Here is a 19,376-nt window from a genome sequence, read left to right on the forward strand (position 1 = left end):
AGGCATTTACATCTGACAAATCCCCCTCTAAATGCCGGTTCGTTATACAACACCAGTTACATTCAGATTCAGGACAATATAATACATATAATTTAGAAGTTAAATATTTGTGTTGTTTAGAAGGTAAGGGTTTTGTTAATATATCAGCTAATTGTTCAGAAGTATCACAATGTATTGCTTTGATGAATCCGTCTTGAGATAGTTGTCTCACGTGCTTAAATTTTATATCAATATGCCTGGACCTTTGTCCAATTGCATCGGATCTAGATATTTCAATGGCCGCTTTATTGTCTTCATGCATAATAAATGGTAAAGTAGGTTTCTTCCAAACATCTGTGATCAAATCATTGAACCATACAAGGTTATTTGCAGCTTTAGACAAGCAAACATATTCCGCTTCTGTGGTAGAAGTGGCTACCAGTTCTTGTTTACCAGTATACCAGTAAACTGGACAATCGTTCAATAGAAAAACATAACCAGAGGTACTCTTTCTGCATGATGTATCACCAGCCCAATCTGCATCAGCATAACAAGTAATTTTTGGTTCTTTGTCATTATTTGGTTCCAGTATTAAACAAAAATCTAATGTACTTTTCAGATATCTTAAAATTCTTTTGACAGCTTCCCAATGATACAAGGTTGGTTTGCTAACATATCTTGACAATAAATTGAGAGGTAATGCAATATCTGGCCTAGTCCAATTAGATATATAAAGGAGCGAACCTATAACTGATCTGTAAAATGTGTTGTCTTTAAACTCAGGGGAAGATTCATCAGTGTTTCTAAGAAAATCAGTTTGCATAGGTGTGTCACATGTTTTGGCATTATTTAAGTTACATTTGTTTAGGAGTTCAATGATTTTATCTTTCTGAGTAAGTTTGAATCCCCTTTTAGTTTTGTTAATTTGTACACCAAGGTATTTATTCACTCTACCTAGTGATTTCAATGAGAAGTGTTCGTTTAACTTATTTACAAAGATTTCCCTGCTCTCTTTATGCTTTCCAATATATAAAATATCATCCACATAAATTAATACAAATTCAATATGATCATTACTCTTTTTTACAAAGAAACAGTTATCAGCAGTGGTGGCGTTGAAATCCATGGTCTTAAGTACCTTTACCAAACAATCGTACCATCTTTTGCCAGATTGCTTCAATCCGTACAGACTCTTATTTAATAACCAAATTTCGTTCTTATTAGTGTATTGACTGTGTGGTGCTCTTACATATATTTCTTTATCTAATTTTGCGTGTAAGTATGCAGTCTGTATGTCATATTGAAACACGTCCAGATTGAGTGCAGATGCTACTACAAGAGCTGTTTTGACACTCTCTGTTCTCACTGTTGGTGAATAAGTGTCAGTATAGTCTTCTGGATATTTTTGTGCATAACCTTGTGCAACTAGTCTGGCCTTGTATAAGGTATTACCTCCTTCTAAATTCTTAATTTTATAAATCCACCTGGTACCTATAATTGTTTTATCCTTAGGTGCGATCGCAGGTGTGAATACATTTAATCCTTGTAAACTTTCCATCTCTTTTTCCATAGCTAGTTCCCATTTTTCTCTTTCTTCACGGGGAAGTTTCAGTACTTCCTCATATGTATTAGGTGTTATTTGTTCTCCATCCATATGCATTATGTAATCTTTGTATTTATTTGGTATTTGGTTTCTATTGTTTCTAATATTTCTTTCAGGTTTGCTATGGTTGTCATGCAAATATCTGGCTTCCTTTTTTGTTAATGTGTCTGTCTTTATTTTATGCTGGCTATTTGTCCAAGTTTTGGTTTTGTTCTTACTTTTGTTAATATTTTGATTTTCTGTTGTTCCTTCCTCGCAAGATATATTATCTTTGCTTTTATTAGGAAATATTTCATTAAGGTGCAATTTAGACCAATTGGCCTGCTCATGGAACACAGCTGTTCTGGATACTATAAATTTGTTATTATTATCAATGAATCTGTACCCTTTGGTTCCAGTTTCGTATCCCATGAATCTTAATCTCCTGGATACGTTTTCTCCCTTTCTCCTCAATTGTTTAGGTATGTGTACGTCTGCAGTAACTCCAAATATGTGCATGTGTGCTAATTTGGGTTTTCTATTGTACATCACCTCATATGGTGTCTTATTCACAATACTGGACCATGTTCTATTTTGAGTGTAATTTGAATAATGTAAGGCTTCTGACCAAAATTGTTTGCCTAAACCAGCATCCTCTAATGTGCATCTAATCATGGTTTGTAGTGTGGAATTCTTTCTCTCTGCAATCCCATTTTGAAATGCAGAAAATGGATTGGACGTGAAATGTAGCATCCCTCTATCCTTTAACCATTGGGAGAATTCTTTAGACATGAATTCACATCCCCTATCTGTCATAATTTGTTTTATTCTGATATTATGCTGTGTTTCTATGCGTTTGTAGAATTCCTTAAATTTCTGAAAGGTTTCATCCTTGTGCTTTAATGTGTAAACAAAACCATAGCGACTGTAATCATCCACTATTGTTAGGAAGTAACGTTTTCTATAGGTAATTGATGGAGTTAATGGACCAACTAAGTCCATATGTACCAAATCAAAAATATTGTTAGTTGATCTGTTAGATTTTTTTGGTCTGGGACTGGTTTTTAGTTTGGTGGATTTACATACTGAGCATTCCAAATAATTTTCACAATTTTTTATTTTGACACCTTCTGCGTGTTCAGTCATTTTTTGTACTACGGGAAAGCTTGCATGTCCTAACTTCCTATGTAAGATGTGAGCACACTCATCATGAATTGGTTTACCTATTTTTGGTTTCTTTTCATTGTGTGTATTTTTGTTATCATGAGTTATTTTACATTCATCATTGTCACTGTTACTGACATTTTCATCATCTGCTTCAATACAATCTTCCATATTTGAATCAATGTTATGTAACCATCTTTCTTTGGTTATCAGATAGGGTAGACCCCCTTTTATCATCACAGTACCTACATTTGTTTTGTTCTTTTCTATAGTTGCTTTCCCCTTTGAGAAAACTATATTGATGCCAGATTCTCTGCTTAGTTTTATGGCACTCAGTATGTTGTGAGGTATTTCTGGGATTAATAATACCCCCTCTATTTTCCCTAAACCAGGCAAGGTCACATTTCCTCTGCCTAATACTTGAACCTTTTCTTGATTAGCTACCTTTATCACAAACTTATCTTCTGTAAATGAAGATAATATACTTTTGTTGTTAGTGGTGTGATTTGTTGCACCAGAATCAATAAGCCAATTATTGTTCTCATCTTGTTGTGTTCTGGTGCTGTCTTGTTTATTTAGCCCATTTAGTGACCCAGATTTTCTCTCTTTTGAATTTTCTCTACCCCCTCTACTTTCTCTGTAATTTGGTGGACTTCTATATTTGTGTCTATCTGTGGAAGATTGTCTGTAATTGTATTTGCTCCTATATTCTGGCCTATGTCTCTCCCTTGGGACTTTGGGACAGTCTCTTCTACTGTGTTCCCTGGATCCACAATTGTGGCATCTAAAGGCCTCATTATATTTATCTTGAAAGACTACTTTCCTAAAAGATTTGTGTTCTGTTTGGTTACTGGAACGATTTTTTCTTGAATTGTCTTCTGCTATCAATTTGTTAGATAGACTTTCTATTGATAAATATCCCAAATTAATGGTATCTAAGTGTGACATAAAGCTATCCCATGATGGATCAAGTGAATTGATAATAACACTTTTCATTGTTTGATCTGAAATCACTTCCCCCCTCAATTGCAGCTCAGCTCTTATTTTGTTTAGATTTATCAAATGCTCACTTATAGAAACCCCTGGTTTCACTCTAGAAGAAAAGAAATCCTTAGACATTCTTGTGGTTGTGGCTACGCTATCGCTGTGAAATAGATTAAACATGCATTGAATTATTTCTGATACAGTTAGGTTTGGTTTGATGCTATGATACATTGCAGGAGACACGCTAGAAATTATTATGAAAAATGCTCTATGATGTAAACAATCTATTTTTAAAGTCCAAGGTCTTCTTGGAGGACTAGTTATAAAGAATAGTAAATTTTCTTTCATGAAAATAACCTGAAGCTGTTGGTACCACTCTTGTAAATTAATGCCATCAACTCTAAGTTTTGGGAAGTCACTGGGTAAGTTCCCCACATTATTTTGTCCATTACTTACAACCTGAGGCAGTCCGTGGTCTCTCAAGTGCAGGAAATTACAGAACGGCATTGGGATGCTTGTAACGAGTCTGCGCGGTTCTCTGGCCAGTTCAAGTCTTTCGGGGCCGTCTACGTAGTTTTGCACATGCGCGTTGCTCATTTCTTCTTTGGCGCCGTTGTGGAAGGTTCTCTCCATTTCAGCTCTCTCGATCCGCTTCTCTTCAGATGAGTCGGTCTCTGGCTCGGTTTTTGGGGCTTTGGTGATGGCGACGGTTCTTCTCTTTCTCTTGTGTGCGCTGGCACTCGATTCTGTCTGCGGTGTAGGACGGAATCGGCATGGCTCTCTGGGCTCGGGTGTCGTCGTTTTTGAAGTCAGGATGGGAGCGTGCAGGTCTTGAGTTGTCGGTTTGATTTCTTGCTTCTTCGTTGATGTCTTGGAAATTTTCAATTTTGGCCCAAAAGCAGCAAAAAGCGTTTTCATTGCTGACTTTACTTGAGACTTTGTTAAATCGTCTTCACTTTCTGATTTTGATTCATCTGAAGAGTTTGAGACTTCTTTTTCACTTTCTTCGTCTGATAGCGTTTTTCGCGCCAGAAATTTTGAACTGAGCGTTTTGATTGGCTCTGCTTCACTCTCTTTTGAAGTTCGTTGAAACCAAGATGGCTGCCATTCAAAATTTCGCGCGAGGTCACATCTTTTCTTTTTTACAACTATTTTCTCAGTAGTCATTTCACTCACAGTTTTTTGATCTTTGGGTTTTTCTTTAATGACGTTTTTCTCTCTCGCTGCTCCGCTGTTCCTCAGCATCTCTTGGAGGTCCGCGATGAGGCTTTCATCATTCTTTTGGCTTTTTAGTATCTTTAATATCTCTGACCTGAGTTCGTTATTTTCTATCTCAATTTCTTCCTGGTCGTTATTTTCACTCATCAGTTCTTCTTCTTCAGTGGTGTATTCTTCGGATTCTCTCGAAACCGCATTAGTGGATTCGTTGATCATCTCTTGATCAGTTTCTATTTCTTTGCTGTAGGCCCTGGTGTTGGGCCTATCTTTCTTGGACATTTTTAATTACTTATTGAGTCAATTAACCATCCTCTGCTACCAGCTTGTTGCAATATTTTTAGGATCAGACTCAATAAAGATAATAGAAGTTAGAGATTTAAATATAATTCTCTTTAATCATAATAGGCATTCTATATTCGCTGAATATTCAAGATAGAAGCAAGGAAAATGGGGAGGATGGCTCCTTATATATACAAGGGGTGGAGCCAGGAATGGGAGTGGTAAATTATGAATACATTAAAGTCTAAAGAATAAGTTAACCCCTGATGTTCCATATATACATTATTTACATATTAGAGAATAAGGCATTTACATCTGACAGTCTTCTCTTCTCCACAGCTTGCTGGCACAGCTGTCCTCGCAATTGGACTATGGCTTCGCTTTGATCCACAGACCAAAGAAATCTTCAAATCAGAAGAAGATACTACAGCTTTCACCACAGGTAAATCATTAAGATCTTCTTCAGGTTTGGATAGAGAAGCAGCTGCTTCTTAAGGCTTATTGGGAGGACGCAGAGAATAATTGAAGAAGAAGCTCCTGGTGTAGAGAGGGCTGAAAATTAAATAATGTATCTTGAGAGTTCAACTTGGGTTCCTGTTAAGTTATGCGAGATCAAGGGGGGGAAGAATCTAGGCACATAGACCGAAGATTAAACATCAGTAGTTTTTCAACCTTGGTATCAGGTTTACAAGTAATACACCTGTAGCAAACAGAACTCCAAGGTAAGCAGGTTCCTCAAATAATAGTTTTATTGGACATATCATATTGGCACAAGCTGGTGAAAACCAACTCTTAATGTTCCCGTGGTTTTCACCTAATTAAAAATAAAAGTTTTCCCTCTTTCCCAAACACTCAGTCACATGGTCCAATCAGGATGCCGTCTGGTTGCCTGGCAACTTCACTCCTCCTCTCTCTGACCAGCTGTGGAAATGTCCTTGATTCCCAAGAGAAAGTATTTTGTTTTGGCTACAAAACCCCAGCTATCTCAATTCCCTCCTCCCTGTCCCTCAGCTCCAGTGTGGCAACACTGAAGCGTCCAAGATGGCTTCGGCCAGGTCAGCTTCAGGGTTGACACTTGGGAGGTTTAAGATGGGTGGACTTGAAGCCAAGCTATCTTAAACTTCCCAAGATTGAAAAACACTGCACTAGAGATTATGAGTGGCAGATGCTTTTGTTCAAACTTGGGACCGCCTGGAGTGTAAGCCGGTCAGAGTGATGTCCACAGTCCATCATACCAAGAGCCGAGGTGGTGCAGTGGTTAGAGTGCAGTACTGCAGGCTACTTCAGCTGACTGCTAGCTGCAGTTCGGCAGTTCAAATCTCACCGGCTCAAGGTTGACTCAACCTTCCAACCTTCCGAGGTGGGTAAAATGAGGACCCAGATTGTTGGGGCCAGTATGCTGACTCTGTAAACCGCTTAGAGAGGGCTGTAAAAGCACTATGAAGCGGTATATATACCCTGTTTCCCTGAAAATAAGACATCCCCTGATAATAAGCCCAACCGGGCTTTTGAGTGCATGTGCTAAAATAAGCCTCCCCTCGAAAATAAGCCCTCCCCGAAAATATTTAAAGGCAGAGCTGAAAATCAGGTAAGACGGTAAAAGCCCCGTCGTGCACCACGCACCCCAAAATAATAAGACCTCCCCAAAAATAAGGCCAACTGCTTATTTTGGGGTTCAAAAAATATAAGACAGGGTCTTATTTTGGGGAAAACACGGTAAGTCTAAGTGCTATTGCTATGGCCAATTGCTATATTGGCCATAATCTCATATTCTCTCCTTCTGCACACTTCAACCAACCTTAGCCCCATCTTTGCAGTCCCAGAAGACAGTTGGTCCTCAACTTACGACCACAATAGAGCCCCAAATTTTTGTTGCTAATGAGACATTTGTCAAGTGAATTTTTGTCCCATTTTACGACCTTCCCAGCCACAGGTGTTAAACAAATCACTACAGTTGTTAAATTAGTGACACGTTTGTTAAGCGAATCTGGCTTCCCCATTGACTTTGCTCGTCAGTTGGTCGCAAAAGGGGATCGGAGGACCCCCAATGTCTGAATTTTGATCACATGACCATGGGGATGGTGCAACACCTGTAAGTGTGAAAAACGGTCATAAGTTGTTTTTTCCAGTGCCGGTGTAACTTTGAATGGTCCTTAAATGAACTATTGTACATCAAGGACTACTTGTATTCCTGACTCCACCAACAAAACTCACCAGTATATTAAATGTCTCTGTAGCTTCCACGAAGCTTAATCCACGACTTTGTCCTTCTTAAGGGGCCCCATCGATGGCCACATTCCTTGCAACATTCATCTTCTTCTCCTTCTTGTGCCATATCCGTCATCGGATGTTATTTTTATCAACAGCCGCACAAAAAAGTGCCGCTGAGTTTTGTCCAAACCGGTCCCTTAGATTTTGAAGCCATGAAGTTCTTCTTCGGCCTAGACCTCATTTCCCTTCGATCTTTCCCTGGAGGATTCATCAGTTGGAAAAATAAGGAGGAGAATTTAACCCCCAGGAAAACAAATATTTGCCCAGCTTTATCCAGCGAAGACCCTTGGATGGCTTCTAAAATGTGTGGTGAATGGAAGACGACCCTTAAGCGGAGGGCTGGGTGGTATCCATAACATTGGCTGCAAGCTCCCCAGTGTACAAGAAGATAAAATGACTTAATGTGAGCAGGAGAAATACAAATAGGATGGGATGGGATGGGATCAGGGGTGAAATCCAGCAGGTACTGGAGAACCGGTAGCGGAAATTTTGAGTAGTTCGGAGAACCGGCAAATGCCACCTCTGGCTGGCCCCAGAGTGGGGTGGGAATGGAGATTTTGCAATATCCTTCCCCCCAAGAGTGGGGAGGAAATGGGGATTTTGCAGTATCCTTCCTCTGGAGTGGGGTAGGAATGGAGATTTTGCAGTATCCTTCCCCTGCCACATCCACCAAGCCATACCCACAGAACTGGTAGTAAAAAAAATGAATTTCACCACAGGATGGAATGGAATGGAATGGAATGGAGTGGAATAGAATAGAATAGAATAGAATAGAATAGAATAGAATAGAATAGAATAGAATAGAATAGAATAGAATAGAATAGAATAGAATAGAATAGGAGTGGAGTGGAGTGGAGTGGAGTGGAGTGGAGTGGAGTGGAGTGGAGTGGAGTGGAATGGAATGGAATGGAATAGAATAGAATAGAATAGAATAGAATAGAATAGAATAGAATAGAATAGAATAGAATAGAATAGAATAGAATAGAATAGAATTGGAGTGGAGTGGAGTGGAGTGGAGTGGAGTGGAGTGGAGTGGAATGGAATGGAATGGAATGGAATGGAATAGAATAGAATAGAATAGAATAGAATAGAATAGAATAGAATAGAATAGAATAGAATAGAATAGAATATGTGGAATGGAATGGAATGGAATAGATTACATTAAAATGAAATTTCATTGCGTTCAGCTCTCAAAAGATAATCGTTATGCATATACCCACATACCCACATATACAGAGAAACATCAAAGGCTGCAAAATGATACAGAGATTTTTTTTTTTAACTAGTTGGAATTCTGCAGCCCTGGTCCAGCTACCAGTGGCCAAAATTTTGATTTAGGCTGAGGTTTTTTCAAAACTCGGACATTTCAAATTCTTTTCATTCCATTTTCCCTGTGAAGAACCCAGAGGTTTTGGCTTTGGGGATTGTAGAATTCCTTTTAAAGTTGAACACATTTCAGAATTGTTCGTCTGTTTTAATTTTTTTTTTAAATTCCTGACAAATACCCTGTTTCCCTGAAAATAAAACATCCCCTGATAATAAGCCCAATCGGACTTTTCAGTGAATGTGCTAAAATACCCCCCCCTCCGAAAATAAGCCCTCCTTGAAAATATTTAAACACATGCGCAGCTTGTTCCCGCCATTTCCTCTGGTTAGGCTTAGGGAGACAGAGCTGAAAATCAGGTAAGACGGCAAGAGGAGTCCCGACTTGCTCCACACGCCCCAAAATAATAAGACCTCCCCGAAAATAAGGCCAAGCGCTTATTTTCGGGGTTCAAAAAAATATAAGACAGGGTCTTAATTTTGGGGAAACATGATACAATGCTGGTCATTGGAATAAAAACCAATTTTAATGCAAGAAAATGTCTCGCAAATAACCCTGAATGAGGGCGGTGAAAGAGTTTCCGAGCAGTGCTGACCTGAGCAAAATTATCCGCTGATAATTGGTGCTTTTCTTTCAAGCTTCTGTGTGAACTTGAAAACAAAAAAAGTGGCACGCACAAACATTAGCTAGCTCTTCCAAACAAAGACAAAATCTTTTTTCTTGTTATTGTTTCAGCGGCAAGAGTTTGTGTGAGGTCTCCTGCAGCATTTTTTTTTTTAAGGCATGCCCAGAAAACACTCAAGATTTCCTTTGAAGTCAACCAGGAAGTGGTTTCCTAAAGATAATAAAAGAATGTTTGCAAAGCAGACAGCCAGGAACAGATAAAATACTTTCTACTGGCATTTTGCAAGCAAACGTCCTTGGTTTCCTTTATGTGAGGGGGAAAAAAAAATGTGCAACTGGTTTTTGCAGGTGGATGTGGGGGGGGATGGAAGAGAATAATAGCTGAAGCTGCTATGGTAGTATTGTTTATCCTGGTAACACCTGGCAATTCTGCAAAATAGAATGGAATGGAATGGAATGGAATGGAATGGAATGGAATAGAATGGAATAGAATAGAATAGAATAGAATAGAATAGAATAGAATAGAATAGAATAGAATAGAATAGAATAGAATAGAATAGAATAGAATAGAATAGAATAACAGAGTCAGAAGGGACCTTGGAGGTCTTCTTGTCCAACCCCCTGCTTAGGCAGGAAACCCTACACCACTTGAGACAAATGGTTATCCAACATCTTCTTAAAAACTTCCAGTGTCGGAGCATTTGCACCTTCTGGAATATAAGTTGTTCCACTGATTAATTGTTCTAATTGTCAGGAAATTTCTCCTTAGTTCTAAGTTGCTTCTCTCCTTGATTAGTTTCCATCCATTGCTTCTTGTCCTGCCTCCAGAGGTTTTGGAGAATAGCTTGACTCCCTCTTCTTTGTGGCAGCCCCTGAGATATTGGAACACTGCTATCATGTCTCCCCTAGTCCTTCTTTTCATTAAATAAATAGATGCACAGTTGCCCTTCAGAAAATGGCCTATTTCCATCTTGGAAATCATTAGAAAAGAAATTTAAAACGGTAGGTCTGGTGAGTGAATTTTGATAGGCGATTGCAGTGGGGAGCCTATATTATTATTATTATTATTATTATTATTATTATTATTATTATTATTATTATTATTATTATTTATTGAATTTGTATGCCGCCCTACTCCGGAAGGACTCAGGGCGGTGAACAGCCAGATAAAATACATATAATACAAATGTTAAAAAGCATTAAAATACAATGAAATAATTTGGCCCGGAAAACGAAATTTAAAACACCCCAAATTCAGCAAGCCCACCTGTACCCCCATTAGTTCATTGATTAGAGTTTTAGCCTGCCTTTAATACTTTAGAAGCAACTCAAGGTGGCAGACATACATTATACTCCTTCTTTCTGTTTTGGCCACAATAACAACCTTGTGAGGTAGGTTGGGCTGAGAGAGAGGGACTGGCCCTAAGTCACCCTGCCAGCTTTCCTGCCTACGGTGAGATTCGAACTTGCAAATCTGGTCATTGGCCCAAAGACACTCAGCTGGTTTCATACCTAAAGCGGGATTAGAACTCACAAATCTGGTGATTGGCCCAAAGTCACTCAGCTGGCTTTTATACCTAAGGCGGGATTAGAATTTTCGGTCTCCTGGTGATTGGCCCAAAATCACCCAGCTGGCTTTCATACCTAAGGCGGGATTAGAACTCTCAGTCTCCTGGTGATTGGCCCAAAGTCACCCAGCTGGCTTTCATACCTAAGGTGGGATTAGAACTCTCTGTCTCCTGGTGATTGGCTCAAAGTCACCCAGCTGGCTTTCCTGCCTAAGGCGGGACTAGAACTCATAGTCTCTTAGTGATTGGCTCGCAGTCACCCAGCTGTCTTTTCTAGCTAAGACAGGACTAGAACTCACAGCCTCCTCGTTTCTAGGCTAGCACCCTAACCACTAGGCCGAAGTGCTCATCATTCCACATGAGAAGAAGGGACAAAAAGGACCACCAAAGTAATTAGGCGGTGCAAGGAAAGATGACAGCCATTGGTGTAAATGCAGTTAAGACACGGATGATGGCCGGGAGCAGATCCACAAACAGAAGGAACCCCAGTCAGGCCTCCAGAAAACCAGAGCTAGGTGTCCTTCCTTGCCAGGTCAATGCTGCTTTGGTTGAACCCATTAACAGAAGGTGCCCGAAGGATTAAGGACCTTAGCAGTTTCCATGTATTATAACAATTCTTCTTCTTCTCCTTCTCCTCTTCCTCTTCTTCTCCCCCTCCCCCTCATCCTCTTCTTCTCCTTCTCCTCCTCTTCTTCTCTTCCTCTTTTTCTCCCTCTCTCCTCCTCCTCTTCTTCTCCTTCTCCTCTTCTTCTCCTCCTCCTCCTCCTCTTCTTCTTCTCCTCCTCCTTCTCTTCTTCTCCTCTTCTCCTCCTCTTCCTTCTCCTCCTCCTTCTCCTCCTCCTCCTCTACTTCTCCTCCTCTTCTTCTCCTTCTCTTCTTCTCCTTCTCTTCTTCTCCCTCTCTCCTCTTCTTCTCCTTCTCCTTCTCCTTCTCCTTCTCCTTCTCCTCCATCTCGTTCTCCTTCTCTCTTCTTCTTCCTCCTCCTCCTTTTCCCTCTCCCCCTCCCCTTCTCCTTTCCTCCTCCTTGTCCTTTCCTCTTCCTCCTCCCCCTCCCCCCCTCTTCCTTTTCCTCTTCTTCCCTCTTCCTCCTCCTATTGCTCCCTCTTCCTCTTTCTCCTCCTCCTCCTCCTCCTTTTCCTCCATAGTGGTTTACATTCTCATCGGTGCTGGTACCCTCATCATGCTGGTTGGCTTCTTAGGATGCTGCGGAGCAATACAGGAGTCCCAGTGTATGCTTGGCTTGGTAAGTCTTCACACCGACATACACAAACACACACACACACCAGGGTGAGAAAGTTGGACCGTTTCCCTCCTTGAGCTTTCACATTTTTTTCCCCCAGTCTAAAAATAGAGCCTTTGGAAACATGTTTAATTCATTACGCATGGCCCAGAGAGGCTCCAAACGCAGCGAGTGATGTGTGTTAGGATTTTGTCTGTGCCACAGAACTGGTTTCTATTTGCATAACTTCTCCCTGCTTTTCAGCAGGAAGTTCTTTTGCAAAGACGATGGTCTGATCTTGGCCCAGATCATGAGAGAGAGAGAGGGGGGGAGGGAGGGAGGGAGGGAGGGAGAGAGAGAGAGAGAGAGAGAGAAGTCAATTTGGAAGCTCAAATCCAGATTGGGACTTGGAAAAACAAACGTAAGCTTTCCCTGCTTGAGAAAAAAAAAAGACAAGTTGATGTAAAAGCTTCAGTGTCCAAGACCTCACTATGAGGCTATTCTCTAAGTGTCTTCAAACAGTGCGTCATAGAATCACAGATCTGGAAGTGACCTTGGAGGTCTTTCTAGTGAGTCCAAACACCTGTCCAAGGCAGGAGGCCTTATTCCAGGGGTGAAATCTACTTACTTTCCTTACCGGTTCGGAAGCGCATGCATCACATGCGTGCGCAGACCTTCTGGGCATGCGCAAAAACTTCTGCGTGTGCACAGAAGGTAAAAAAAAAAAAAACATTACTTCCTGGTTAAAACCAGGAAGTAATGACACCCGGGCAGTGATCGCTACCGGATCGACGAACCACAGGGAAAAATCGTTACCGGATCAGACGATCCGGTCCAATCCAGGAGCATTTCACCCCTGCCTTATTCCTCTCTACGTGGCAGGATGCTAAGTGTGCTACTCCCTGTCCGGATCAGTCTTCAGCTTGATGAATGGCTGCTATTTTGCTGCCCTTTTAAGACTCTCCATTGATTGGCTGAGTTTAAAGGAGCTTCTTTTGGTCAATTGCTTTTATCAAACTGTTCTTAGAGTTGGTTGTTAGCCTTTTTTTGGAGGTACCCTGCTCTGAATGTCTCTGAAAGGAAAGACGGTATAAAAACTGAAATGATGGGTCTTCTCATCCTTATATGCCAAAATATTTACTTTCAGCCCATCTGGCTACCCTAACAAGTCACTTGACTCATCGTTGAAGCCTTTGCTTGTTTAGCCGAGACAAAACATACAAAGTGCGTTCAGTGTTTAAATGTTATCCTGGGAACTGTAAGACGGTTAAGTAATCCTCCTGCGTTGGTCCAAAATGTTCAGTCATGATGGCCTCGCTACAAATGTCTCTTCTTGTTCTTCCTTAGTTTTTCACCTTCCTTCTCGTCATTTTTGCTCTTGAAGTCGCAGCTGCCATCTTGGGATTTTCCAACAAAGAAAAGGTAGGAGAACTTTCAAATACGTATCCTTCAGAAATTCAGCAGCGTGTCCTCGTGGTTCGGGGTGACGGGGGTGGGGAGCCACAGTTCAAACTGAGGACAACAAAACTCTAAAGATATCCAAAATTGACCGGACTAGTTATGTTATTCTGGTTTGTTTGTTTGTTTTTTCTGAATCAAGGAAGCCAGACACAAATATACCTTTGCTGCAGAGGTGGGTTTCAGCAGGTTCTGACCAGTTCTGTAGAACCTGTAGCGGAAATTTTGAGTAGTTCGGAGAAGCGGTAGTAAAAATTCTGACTGGCCCCTCCCCCGTCTATTCTCTACCTCCCGAGTCCCAGCTGATCGGGAGGAAATGGGGATTTTGCAGTATACTTGCCCTGGAGTTGGGTGGGAATGGAGATTTTATAGTATCCTTCCCCTGTCACGCCCACCAAGCCACGCCCACCAAGCCACACCCACAGAACCGGTAGTAAAATATTATGAAACTCACCACTGGTCCTTGGTGCTGAATAACAGAATAATAGAGTTGGAAGGGGCCTTGGAGGTCTTCCAGTGGAGCGGCCTCCAAGCTTTTTGGCTCTGCGGCCCCACGGCGATAGGGAGGAGGGGATGCTTGCACACATACCCCACCTCTTACACAAATGGAAATTCATGCGCTCACCCACTGTTAGTGCAGCCTGGTTCCCCAACAGGCCAGGCTGCTGATTGGGGGCCCCTGTTCTAATCCAACTCCCTCCTCAAGCAAGAGAACCTTATACCATTCCAGACAAATGGCTATCCAGTCTCTTCTTAAAAACCTCCAGTGATGGAGCACCCACAACTTCTGACGGCAAGCTGTTAATTGTTCTCGCTGTCCTGATGTAACACTGAGGATGTTACCTAGTATGTGTTGTGGCCCATCAGCGGCCTGTGTGGATTGTAGCTGATTCTGACAGCGAGGAGGCTGGTGTGGTGCTGCGCCAACAGCCTGTGCAGCTGGCACTGGAGTCAGACAGTGAGGAGGCTGGAGAAGATGTGGTGCCAGAGGCGGGGATTCAGCCAGGGCCTTCAGAACCTCCAGAAGCTCCCATAACTGAAGAGGAAGAAGAGGAGGAGCCTCTTCTCAATGCATGGGCGTGCAGAGCTGCCAAAAGGCAGGAGTGGCTCTTCAGGAGGAGGTCTCCTCGAGAGTAAGGCTTGGAGCTAATTGGCCACTCCCTTAGCCTATTTAAGGAGGAATGCCGACTGAAGCAGTTTGTAGGGAACAACTTTAGTTCACTCTCCTTCGCGTCTGGATTCTCTGTAAATTGCTTCTGGGCTTTCTGCCAACCTTAAGTAAGATTGTGATTGCTTTATCTTTGGTTTCTTGTAGGCTGTTAAGAAAGTTTATTAACAGCCTTTGTTTTGAAAAAGACTGAGTTATTTTAGTAAATTGAATTTGGTACAGAGTTTGTGTGTGCTGCGTTCTTTGGGGTCCGTAGCTGGGGCAGAACAGTATGGTAATGAAACGTCTGTGAGAAAACAATCAAGGTCAGAGAGCGCCAAGGATCTCTCTGTTTCAACCCTGAGCTACAAACTTTCTCGTCTTATCTTCTGTTTTGTCAGGTCCCTCGAGAAATACAGAAACTTTATGATTCCTTATTTGAGAAACGGAAGGACCTGAATATGAAAGCCAGTCTAAAGGCCTTCCATTTCACAGTAAGTTTATATTTGATTGTGGTGACTTTAATCTCAATTCTGGGCTCAGGACGTTTCTTAGAGAGCAGCTTCAAGGGAAACCCAGTCTCTAACCCTAATCAAGGTGGACTACCTCTCTGAAGTTTTAGTCCCAGCTCTTAGCCATTGTTAAGAGAAGGGCCTTGCTTCTCTTCTTTACATCTCACTTTACGACCTTTTCGCCACTGTTGTTCAGCGAATCACTGCAGTGAATCATGCGATCGTTAAGCAAACTTGGCTCTTCCCTCATTGATTTTTCCTTGTCCAGGAGCATTACAAACAGGGAACCCATCAGTGAAAACTGTTAAAAGTACACGCCAAAAACAAGCCCAGTTCCTGATTTCTTGCACCTCACGTTAGCATTTAAGAAATATCTTTACTAGGTGTGGAAGGGCGTCTCAGTCCTTGGATTTATATCAGCAGTGCATTATAGATGCCCGGCAGGGGTGAAATGCTCCTGGTTCGGACCAGATCGCCCGATCCAGTAGCGATGGAGGTGGGTGGTTCAGAGAACCGGTAGCAAAAATTCCTGCTCCCCCCCCTCCATTGCCCAGCTGAGCCGCGCAATCATCAGAGGCTTTTTTTTTAATTTTAAAAGCATTTTTTCTACAACCTCTTTGGCTGAAAAAATGCTTTTAAAAGTAAAAAAAAAAAGCCTCTGATGATCATGTGGCTCAGCTGGGATCATCAGAGGCTTTTAAAAGCATTTTTTCTACAACATCTTCGGCCGAAGAGGTTATAGAAAAAATGTTTTTAAAGGGAAAAAAAAGCCTCTGCCGATCGGGCAAGTCAGCTGGGATCGTCAGAGGCTTTAAAAAAAAAAAAGAAAGCCTCTGCCGATCAGCCAAGTCAGCTGGGATCGTCAGAGGCTTTTAAAAAAAAGGAAGAAAGCTTCTGCTGATCAACCAAGTCAGCTGGGATCATCAGAGGCTTTTTTTTAAAAAAAGAAAGCCTCTGCCGATCAGCCAAGTCAGCTGGGATCGTCAGAGGCTTTTAAAAAAAAAGAAAGAAAGCTTCTGCCGATCAACCAAGTCAGCTGGGATCATCAGAGGCTTTTTTTTAAAAAAAGAAAGCCTCTGCCGATCAGCCAAGTCAGCTGGGATCGTCAGAGGCTTTTAAAAAAAAAAAGAAAGCCTCTGCCGATCAGCCAAGTCAGCTGGGATCGTCAGAGGCTTTAAAAAAAAAAAGAAAGCCTCTGCCGATCAGCCAAGTCAGCTGGGATCATCAGAGGCTTTTAAAAAAAAGAAAGAAAGCTTCTGCCAATCAACCAAGTCAGCTGGGATCATCAGAGGCTTTTAAAAAAAAAAGAAAGCTTCTGCCGATCAGCCAAGTCAGCTGGGATTGTCAGAGGCTTTTAAAAAAAAAAGAAAGCCTCTGCCGATCAACCAAGTCAGCTGGGATCCTCAGAGGCTTTAAAACCTTAAAGCCTTATTATTGGCACGACCAATAATCCCCAATCTCAAACCACATCGATGATAAACAACACGATTGGGAAGGAACAAAAATGATTGGCTATGCCAATAACCGCCACAAATACGAATTTATTGAAGCCTGGTATATTCTACCAAAGGAGCAATTAACAAATATATTGATCTAGATCAGAGATGTCAAACTCCGTGCGGGGGGCGGATCCAGCCCACGAAGTGCTTAGATGAGGCCCACAGGGCTGCCCTGGAAACAGTGAAGGCTCGCGGTGCCTCTGCCAGTGAAAACGGAGCTCACGAGGGCCGTGGGGTGGCCCTCCCGAGCTCCGTTTTCACTGGCAGAGGATTGCAGGTGAAAACGGAACTTGGGAGCCCGTTTTCATTGGTGGAGTGCTTGGTCCACCACAGGTGCCCCTGACACGAGTGATTTTGAGCTGGCCATGCTCCCCCTGGCCCCCTCCCCAAGGTCAAACACAACCTTCCCTCAATGAAATCGAGTTTGACACCCCTGATCTAGATCCAGCATAGGAATACATAAGAAACCAGACCCGTATAGAGAACCAATCAGCTGCTCAGAATTTAAGTATAGCTCCAAACGAACAAACGAATCACACAACCAGCTGACTCCACTGGCTCACAACACATTCATAAGTTAAAGAGGAATGGGGCCAGAAAATCCTCGTTCTGTACCTTTAACCTATTGTTAAAAGTCAAGAAGATAAAAGGATTGGAAGATTGTTTGGGTGAAAAATTTAAAGGGAAAAATAGAATAAGATGAAATATACTGTTTATAATTAAAAAGATAAGAGGAATTGTGTGAAATATACTTGATAAATGAAAGATCGGGGTTGCCTGGACTCCATAGTGGAAAATATTAAATTGAAGATGAATACAGCAATAGAGAGAAATGAGGAGGAGAGAGGTGGAAGGGAAGAGGAAGGAGAGAGAGGGAAGGAAGAGTAGGGAGGAAGGAAGAAAAGGAAAATTAGAGTAAGAGAGGGAGGAAGAGAGGAGAAGAAGGAGAAAGGAAGGGGAAGTAGAGAGGAGAAGAAGAGGAGGGGAAGAGAAAGTAGGAAAGAAAGAAAAGAGGGAGATGGTTGGTTGGAGGAGAAAGATTGCTGTACAATAAAAAAAGATGAAATGGAAGAAAGGCAACCCCGAACAAACACAAATATATTAAGATAAAGAATGAATTGTTAAAGAATAAAAGAGAATAAATATGAATAAGCAGGAAAATTAGAATTTGAGGGCGAATGAAGATGTTGTTTATATAAGAAAGCCAAGAAATATTGAGATATGATTAACAAAAGGGAAAAAAGAAAATTGTGGCAAAAGCTGCAATTGAGTAAAATGTATTTGAATTTGATAAATTGTATAAGATAAGATACGCCTAATACTCTGTTCAAAAAAGATGTGGGTGAATGTGGGGTGGGGGTGGGGACCAATAAAACTTGATTTAAAAAAAAGAAAGAAACAGACCATCTGCGTAGATCGGAATGCTTTATTGAAAGAACAGGATATGGCGAAACTGGGGAAAATAGGGATACATACAATGAGAACCAAATACTAGATAGGCAGTATTGGGTTACTGCTGAACATAACTATTAATAAATACAAGCAATCTAAATCTCACCAGAGGTCCTCTGTGTGAGAGATGTTGGTTTGTCCTTGGATGACCATGTGTCACAGATTAAGATGGATTCGTCTTTGTGCTTCTGCCTTCTCTGAATGCTAAAGGAAATGGAGTCCAGCTTCCAAACGTGCACTTGTTTTGAGAGTGTGGGCTGATGGGTAAACGGGTTGGGTCAGCTTCAAACAACATAAGTGGTATTTGTCTCTCCGGCCATTAGATGGGGCTAGAGAGGAACTAACAGTATATAAAGATTGTATGTTGGGGCATATTTGTCCCTCCGGCCACTAGATGGGGATAGAGAGCAACTATATAAAAGTTATACGCTGGCGCATGACAATCCTGCTGATGACGTTACCTAGTCTGGCAGCAAAACGTTCAGAAGCTATATTTAAACAAGTTTGGAGAGCAAACCACTGCCCAAAAAATAACTCTTCTGTTTCTTTTTGCTGTAGTTTAATTGCTGTGGTCCATCTGGCATTCGCGAACCTGAATATGCGGATACCTGTCCTGAAAATCCCGACGTACGTATTGGGGTGGAAAATGTAAATTTGTATTTTGACTTGCGGATATCATGCATTCTCAGATTTTTTATTTTATTTTATTTTGTTTAGAGAAGCAAATAATATTTTGGGTTTATATCGGGTTAGAAGGTCCAAGGATCTGAGTGGTAATCCCACTTCCCAAAGCTATTGAGGTCTCTGTGCGTGCAAGAACAAGGGCGGTTGTGAATGAAAGTTTCATTGCAATTTGTAGGAATTGTAATTCTATCTTTTTCTCTTTCTCTCTCCCTCTCTTTCTCTCACTTTCTGTCTTCCTGTTTCTCTCTCTCTCTTCTCTCTCTCTCTTTTTTCTTTTTAACTCTCCCTGTCTCTTTCTCTCTCTTTCTCTCCTTCTCTTTTCTCTTTCTCTTTCTCTCTCCCTCTCCCTCTCTTTCTCTTACTCACCTTCTGTCTTTTTCTTTCTCTCTCTCTCTCTCTCTCTTTCTCTCTC

At 41.5% G+C, this 19,376-nt stretch overlaps 1 protein-coding gene across 1 annotated transcript in view; it reads left to right on the top strand.

Annotated features, from left to right (window-relative positions):
- The window catches only part of CD9 (CD9 molecule), a 53,968-nt gene that overhangs the window by 24,620 nt on the left and 9,972 nt on the right, over window positions 1-19,376 (top strand). The window contains exons 2-6 of the mRNA XM_070946681.1: window positions 5,546-5,648; window positions 12,139-12,236; window positions 13,560-13,634; window positions 15,219-15,311; window positions 18,839-18,907. Of these exons, the coding sequence (XP_070802782.1) occupies window positions 5,546-5,648; window positions 12,139-12,236; window positions 13,560-13,634; window positions 15,219-15,311; window positions 18,839-18,907 (438 nt within the window). The remainder of the gene's footprint in view (window positions 1-5,545; window positions 5,649-12,138; window positions 12,237-13,559; window positions 13,635-15,218; window positions 15,312-18,838; window positions 18,908-19,376) is intronic.

The sequence above is a fragment of the Pituophis catenifer genome, unplaced genomic scaffold (assembly GCF_029215685.1).
Source record: "Pituophis catenifer annectens isolate HBS135680 unplaced genomic scaffold, rPitCat1.0.hap2 SCAF_7, whole genome shotgun sequence".
NCBI lineage: Eukaryota > Metazoa > Chordata > Lepidosauria > Squamata > Colubridae > Pituophis > Pituophis catenifer.